Here is a 7,782-nt window from a genome sequence, read left to right on the forward strand (position 1 = left end):
ACACATTAGGAAATTAAATCAAACTGTTTTTAAATTACAATGATTTCAGTGGAGACAGACACAAGTTACAACAAGTTAAATTCTGGTTGGATATGAGGAAAAAAATTCACAATTTGGGCAGTTCAGCTCTTGGTCAAGACACACAGGGAAGCTGCAGAATCTCCATCTGTAGAAATATATTTTTATGTATATAAATAACTGGAATGTTTCCAAGCACCAAAGTAAAGGGGGGTTTACAGTTGTTTTTGTTGTTGTTGTTTTGTTTTTGCCTGACTAGAGAAGGGATGAAAAATAAATCAGAATCCCGGATATTTTCAGGAAAGGATATGAGAAAAAAAAATATTCCATACAAATCAACACGTTAACAATTTCATTGGATAATTTCAATTACAATTATGTTTTTCTCCCTGCTGAAACTTCACTTTGGAGGAAGAAGTCCAGACAGCTTCCCTAGCATATCAGACATAATATTGCCATGATTTTTCTGAGGAGCAGTGTAAGTGGGAGGTAAAATAAAACTTCTAGAATTATAACAAGGTTTGAATATGTTTTTCCTTGTCTCTAATGACAATGCTGATACCTAGCAACTCAGCTGCAATATCTCCTAATGCCTTCCCACCCCGAAAGGAGAACACTAACTTTTCATCCTGTGTATACATGACACCCAGACCAGAGTTTACATTTTTTTTTCTTTACAGGAAAGAAATAGAATAACAGATGGTTCCAATTAAAAAACAGCAAGAGAACTTTTATTTATTCATTTATTTATTTATTTATTTCGCAATCTGAGTCATGAACAAATACTGTTTTTTCTCTCCTGTTTCATCTTCAAATTGCAGGAAATTCTGAAAAAAAAAAGTCATAACTAAAGATCTGTGAGATAGGAAATGTAATTAAACCTACTAGGAGTCAGGCTGCTCTGTAACACCTTTAATCAGATGGAAGGATGGAAAATGTCTTAAGGTGATATCAGATATCCTCTGGAAAACTGAGGAATGGTATTCCTTCCTCAGTGACCATTGTTATTCTCAATGTTTTGTTTAATCTGGCACTAAATGCAGCTATTATACCACATGGCTATATAATTTTTCCAACATTAAAAATTTAGGGATGAGAAGGATCACTAGTATTTTTAACCCTATACAGAACACAGGTGGTGTTGCTAGAATAATCAGAACACCTCACAAAGAGCAATAAATAAAAAATAAAATAACATAAGGATCAGTTTCTTAGTCTGCAGACTACTCACAGAAATAATCTTTCAATTTATTCTAATCAGTCAACGTAACATTCTGACAAAGGAGTGTTATCATGGGCAGGGACTGGTTGTACAAGAGATAAAGTGTTTCTGGTGTTATTGGTGAAGTTATCCCATTTCTGAAGGGGGCAAAAATCAGTGGCTAGAGACCTGAAGTCGAGTTTGATCTTTGACTTTAGTGCAATTTGTTCTAGCAGCTATCAAATATCCAGGATATCTTGGATAATCAGTACCTATTTCTTCAATCAAGGAGCAGTATTGGTTTGCATAGATGGCAGAAACTAATTTCTGCTCTCACATAAGAGGGTTGCTTTTTAACTCCAAAAGGCTAAGAATTGTGTCCTGATGCCAAGCTTACAGCTGGGGTCAAGCCAGAATAGCAATCAATTCCCTGTGTAGAAAGCATTTGCCATATTCTACTCTTAATGAGAAACCACCCACTTAACACTGGAAAATAAATACATAGATAAAAGTAGTTATTTAAATTATGAATAGCACCAGCAGATAAAAAAAATGGTGTTTTATGTAATTAATATTTAGCAACTAATAAATTTCTTTAATAGTAATTAAATGCTAATTAAATAATCTCCTCAGGAATGTATTTACTAATGGTATTTCTGGATATTCCTTTTCCTTTTAAATGTTTCATAGCTGTTGTTGGGTAATTAATGTTCACTAATTAATTTTGAAGTAAGATTCCTGACCCTTCAATCAATCTAGGAATGGAATTCCCTTAGATGATGTGTGTTCATTTAAAGCAATTCATAATAAGACCAAAAATAGGATGGTTATTAGGGGACAAAATACTGGTGCCTCAGACTTCTGAAATCTATTGATTCTCAGTGAGGTTTGGGCTCCTATAGGTATTTGTGCAAGGATTCAGGTGGTTAGACATAAGGTCATGCTGTGGGTGACTTGGGAGCTATTTCTCCATTGTGGCATCAATGAAGATATCCTTAGGTTGCTGCAGTTCACAGGTTAAATAATTTAGTTAAATATTACAGAGTTTCTGAGTTTGAACTTCTTTTGGTCTGAATGGTGTGGGAGTACTGCCAAAGACACACCATCCTTCAGTGCCAACCTTCTGCAGTCTTGCAGCTATTCAGGCAAGCAGATGCCCCTGGTCCTCCACCAAGAGTTCTTTCCATCTCTCCATCACACTCTGATGTACCCGTTGCTCTGCCCACCCTGCAGAAAGAGAGAGGGTAAGGGAGTAAATATCAGCAGTTGCTTCTGTCTCGTCTGGAAAAGCAGCTTTGAGGGTGATTGGAGATTAGGGTTGTGTCAGAGTAGCTGCTGCTGAGCAGTGCAGCAGGATGGTGCAATGCAGGGAACAGGAGTGTGATCCCATGTCTGGGAATGCTCTGGGGTGCCATAAGGGCTGCTGGGAGTGTCCCACTTGTCAGGTAGCTTATCAGGTCCTGCTCAGGACCACCTTCCCTGTCTCCACCATGGGACAAATTTAGCCCCAAGAAGACCAAAGGAATCTCTTCCTGGTGCATCTTAGTCACTTGCAACTTTACTGTTGAGGACTGGTTCTTTCAAGGTATTTCCAAGTATGATGGTGGTGAATTTTCAAATTTCTCTGAAGTTCAATGGAAGCCATTTCCTCTTTCTCTCTTCCCCAGTTTCTAGTGGAAGCTTTTGTGAAGCTCAGGAGCTATCAATCTGAAGAAGTATTCATGGTCCTTGCAGCTTCAGACGTACCCTGGCACAGAGGTAAGTTTTCTGCAGATAGCCTGGAGGGACTGGATGCACAGATCTTGCAGTCCCCAGCACCAGAGACATTTAAAAGGTACTTCTGTTTTGTGGATGGAGTTTCAATATATACAGTACCACTAGCCTCACTTTCTAAAGACCACAACAAGGCTCTCTCAGCCACTGCTCTAGGATGTGGTAAAACCAAGCAATTTGAAATGAATTATTTTAGGCTTAAAGTATTTTTAAATGAAAATTTGCATTGTTTGAAGATTTCTGAGCATGTCTGTCTCATCAAGGGCAATTCCTCTGTGGGCTACAGCTTATAATAGCATCACTAGCTGGATTTTTGGCAGTAGGATTAAATATGGATGTTATAATTCTAAAGCACAAGCTGCAGCTCCAATTTCACAATCTCGAATCTCATTTCCATTAAGAATGGCTGTAGATGGGTCAAAAAGCTCTGTCTCAGTCAGTCAATATTACAAGATCACTAGTAACACCATGACTGAGTTATAGTCGCTTGAATGCGCATGACCTATGCTCAGTGGTAATTGACTTCAGAGTGACAATTTGTGGGCATTAAGTCAGATCATGTTCTTAGCCCATGGATGTTCTCAATGGCAGACCCTTGTCTTTATACAGTATTTTTCAATCCATATACATCTAGAGCAGTTAACAACTAATGATCTACAGAAACCATCCCAAACCTTAAGAAATATTTTTTAAAAATAGAAAAATAACACTTCCTTCCTACCTTTGTATTGAAAAGCATGGATTGGGTTCATTATGCCCCCATGACTATCACAGGAAAAATAAGAAAAGGAAATAATCTGAACCTGGTTAGAAAGGTAGGTCCAATTCTTCTTTTATTCATGCTGTGGTAAATCTGGAGCCACTCATGTACAGCCTGAGGGTGGCCTTTATTCTTAATTGCTGCATTTTAGTGCTATTTATTCAGCACAAAAAGGGAAGGAATCAGCCTGGGAAGCAGAGGTGGCGATATCTGCAAGCTAATGCTATATTGTGAAAAACCTGTCTTTACAAGAGTAAAGAAAATACTAATGACTTAGTTGGAAAAATAATTAAAGGATATTGGTGACATTTTTGTCTATTGAAAACATATATTTTTCTTGCTTTCAGTTTATGAAACAATGACTAATTTCACCAATTAATTGCTCTGACAGAGAACTCTGTATTTTAAGTTGACGTACCCCTTAATTTTACATTATGTTTCATGAACCTAGTAATTTCAAATGAGTATCATTTAATTCTAAGGACAATAAATGAAATAAAGGAGACCTGGGAAGTTATGATACAATACAGAGGAGTTTCTTCCACTCAAATCAAGTCTATATCATTGGTTTTTTTCCTGCTGTTTTTATAATATATTATTCCTCAAAAGTCACTGTGAGATCATTTCTACAAAAGCCTTCAAAATCCACTAATTGCTAGCTGGGAGGTACAGTTCTGCTTACTAATCCTACCTTAGCTTTGAGTCATCTACGGATGACTGCAGCAAACTAGGTATGTTAGCTATGTCACTCTGCAGTGAGGATGGAGGCAGGTTTGTCACAGCATTGTTGCTGGCCCCTAAAGCCCTTTCTAGCGTTCCTAGCACAGGACAGGCAAATTCTCTGAAAGTCAGCTGAGAAAGACTTCTAATATGCATCATCCCAAGAATCATAAGGTGCAGAAGCACTGTGAATAAAAGACTGAGCGTAGAATAAATAAGATCACAGCAGCACAAGCAAGCCTTTGCTGGGGAAAAGCAAAGTGTCCTTTGGGACACTACCACAGGCAAACTGAACAGCAAAGGCTCATCAGATGAGACAGGCAGAGGGTGACTAGAGAAGATGAAATGAAGCAATAGATCAAGTTACAGAAAAGGTTAATAACACTTATTGGATTAAAAATACAGGTTTCCTGAGTCTCAGGTGAATCTCTTAAACCTAAGATTATCTGCTCATCTGACCCTCATCTAATTTGACCCCAATGGGATTCTGTGTGAGAAAAGGAGAGAAGCAGGGAAGGGAAGCTGCACCTGGTACTCAGACAAACGCTTAATTTTCCTTATGCCATTTATCCAAGTCTCTTGTGCAACCAGCATTGAAAATCTCATGACAAGTTTACTCAGGAAATTAACCCAAATGACAATATGCACTCAAGCTGCACTTATTTTTTAAGTCACTCCCCCTCCCCAAAATATAAATTTGAATATGCATGAAAGCTCTATGAGAATATTGTGCCTGGTAAAGGCAAAGAGCTTTTATACATTCAGGTGAAGAACAGCAAAATATACAGCTGGCATATTGCTGCTTAATTCTGGAGTTGGACTGTCAAAGTAAGTGAGAATAAAATGTGCATCATTATCATGTTGCCCTGTGGCTTCCAGGTATGTTCATTTACTTCAGGTGGTTTATATGCAAATGGGATCTTAAGCAATAAAAGAGAGTGACTGGGTGCATCTGCCAAGTGCTGGGCACACCATATTCCTGGAAAAGCTTGTACTTCTAAAGGTGCCCTTTGTGAGAAATGCTCACTTGCCTGCCCTCTAGGTGCTAGATTTCTGCTTTGAGATGTATGGCATAGGTGGCTGTATAGCCTGCATCTGTGTATGTGCTTCCAGTACACAGCATTTGTTTAAAATCAAATTCTTCATCAAGTGCTGACTTTGCAGAACCTAGTTGGCATGGACAGGGAAATGTACTGTAATTTGTAAGATTCTTTCTCATAAGTGCTTTTGAGGAAGCATTAGAGTGAGTAGGTACTTTCCAGACAGCCTGAGTGACGTGGGGGACTTGCAGGAACAGTAAAATAATAATAGTAATAATAAATGAAGCAAGCTGATACACTTGCAAAAGTAACCCCCTGTACTCAGCAAAGTATGTATATTTTTTACTATCTTTACCTTTAAAAAATAAACCTAACTTTTATCTCCATCTGCTTCATGGATATGTAAGATAAGATAAGTCTTTAAATTTGATAACCAACAGAAGGTCAGCTCTTAAGGCAGTTATCCAGCCAAGAGGTATGAAACTTGATGAGCCAAAAATAATTTGGCACCATTATATCAAAAAGACTTGAGTTTTGTGCATCAATTAAATACCATGAAGATTTAGCTGAGCAGGAAGAGAAGCATTTCTTGGCTCTCCCTATGTCATTATATAAATGTAGATGATGTACTTGTATTATATTCCTGTTGCTCTTTAAGCTTTGAATGGACTTGAATTCATGGGACTGCAAATTTGGTTCAAACTGGTGATAATTTTTATTTCTAGAAGGATATGATAAAGTCACCAGGAGATTAAACAAGTTCACTCTTCACATCCTGCTTTGGAGAAAGGATGGTTTTGGGAGTAAAATATAAGTTTAGGACCCCAAGGAAATTGATGTGGTTCTGTTCTCTGCTGTTGAATTTCTTTGCTGGGATGTCCACTTACTGACTATTGTTTCAGTTTTTCCACTTCTCTGAAAACACACAATTTTGTACATGTTTATATGATGTTTTAAAGAATGTCATTAAATGAAATTAGGACTTATTTGAATATTATTTCTTTGATGGCAGATAGGGACCCTCCTTGTACAGGGAAGCTATGGCACAAAGAAGGGAAATGAATACTCTGTGAACAAGACTTCTGTACAAATCAAAATAATATCAACCTTAGATCTAGAAGTCCTGGGCTGCTCCTTCCTCCTCATGGAAATGACTTTTTGAAGAAAAGTGATGTAAGGAAGCATCGATGCTTGAGCAAATATCTGATCTGGAAGCAGCAGGATTCAAGAGAGGAATAGATAGATGAGAGAAGAGGGTCTGCTATGGGCAGCTAAGGTTGTTAGGAGATTTAGAGAAAGGCTTATGCTATGAAGAACAGAGACAATGGAAAGGATATTTTTAAGAAGGAGAAAAGATACTCAGGCCTGGCAAGATCTTTGGCTATAAAATGAACATAAGTTAGAACAAAAATAGGATTTTCTCTGCAGCCCTGGCTCTGAAGGGTTAACTCCAGTCCCTTCTCCATGCGCTTTCTCTCTCTCCCTCTCCCCCTCATGGTAAAGAGAGGGATTAGAGAAGGATTCTAATTGGGGAAACAGAGTTACAGTGATTTTCACGCGGAAAATGAAAATGTTAAGGTGTAAAAATTAGCTGATTCCCCAAACTAGCTACTGGTTACATAAAGGAGAAGCATATATGAAGGCAGTTTGTTTTTTGTTTGTTTGTTTTGTTTTGTTTTGGTAGGATGAGTGAGATTCCTACTGGATTGAAATGTTATTTGACTTAATATATCTTCTCTATAGACAGCAAAGCCTTGTACTTTATCGTAGGTATAGGTTTTCTGTAACAGTTGGTCTAGCACAGAATGTTTCTTAACTTTCTCCAGCTACTTATTTTCATAAGTGACAAAATTCTTGTTTGTGAACTACTTTGTTTTGTTTTTCTCTCCTGTTTTCCTTCTATCCCTTACTTAGCATAGAGTTATTAACAGCTTCTGCGCCGCCTTGTTTATCACTTGCATCTCTTCTCCTCTGCCACCTTGGTCTGCTGAGAACCCTGTTACAGCTCTGAAGCTCCTGGCCAAACTAGTTGGTGGAGGGTTATGTCTAGACATGTCATATTGCTTCTTCCAAATGAGCTGTAGGAAGCAATTTAAAATTTTTCAAATAGGTGCATGAGCTGTATTTGAAGTTTACCTCTGTCTATTGCTACTGCTTCTTACAGCTTGTCGCCTTTTTAAGGGCTTCCCTTTTGTAGATGGATGCACTGCCGTGGTACAGAGTGAGGAAGATGAAACCATTTTGCTTTAAAATGGTCTGCTGCGACCCTA

At 38.0% G+C, this 7,782-nt stretch overlaps 1 protein-coding gene across 2 annotated transcripts; it reads right to left on the reverse strand.

Annotated features, from left to right (window-relative positions):
- Window positions 1-226: 226 nt before the first annotated feature.
- Window positions 227-5,439, reverse strand: LOC308198043 (uncharacterized protein). 2 transcript variants are annotated; one of them, XR_013953554.1, is made up of 3 exons: window positions 3,714-5,439; window positions 2,340-2,446; window positions 227-845 (listed from the first exon to the last, which is right to left on the reverse strand). XR_013953554.1 is itself a non-coding variant. In XM_080599581.1 (3 exons), the coding sequence occupies exons 1-3, from the start codon at window positions 4,641-4,643 to the stop codon at window positions 829-831; spliced, it is 324 nt and encodes a 107-aa protein (XP_080455707.1). In that variant the 5' UTR covers window positions 4,644-5,439; the 3' UTR covers window positions 227-828. The 2 variants fall into 2 exon arrangements, 1 of the variants encoding a protein (XP_080455707.1); XM_080599581.1 differs by having other exon boundaries at window positions 4,444-5,439.
- Window positions 5,440-7,782: the final 2,343 nt, after the last annotated feature.

Source organism: Anser brachyrhynchus, assembly GCF_964034855.1.
Source record: "Anser brachyrhynchus genome assembly, chromosome: 7".
In the NCBI taxonomy this organism is placed as follows: Eukaryota; Metazoa; Chordata; class Aves; order Anseriformes; family Anatidae; genus Anser; species Anser brachyrhynchus.

What these genes read in the sequence shown, in the direction of transcription:
- LOC308198043 (XM_080599581.1), bottom strand. Translation starts at nt 4,643, where the DNA reads ATGATTCTTGGGATGATGCATATTAGAAGTCTTTCTCAGCTGACTTTC. An exon ending in GTAGATGACTCAAAGCTAAG is followed by an intron (nt 2,447 to 4,443) that starts GTAGGATTAGTA and finishes CTCTTTCTGCAG; the next exon opens with GGTGGGCAGAGCAACGGGTA.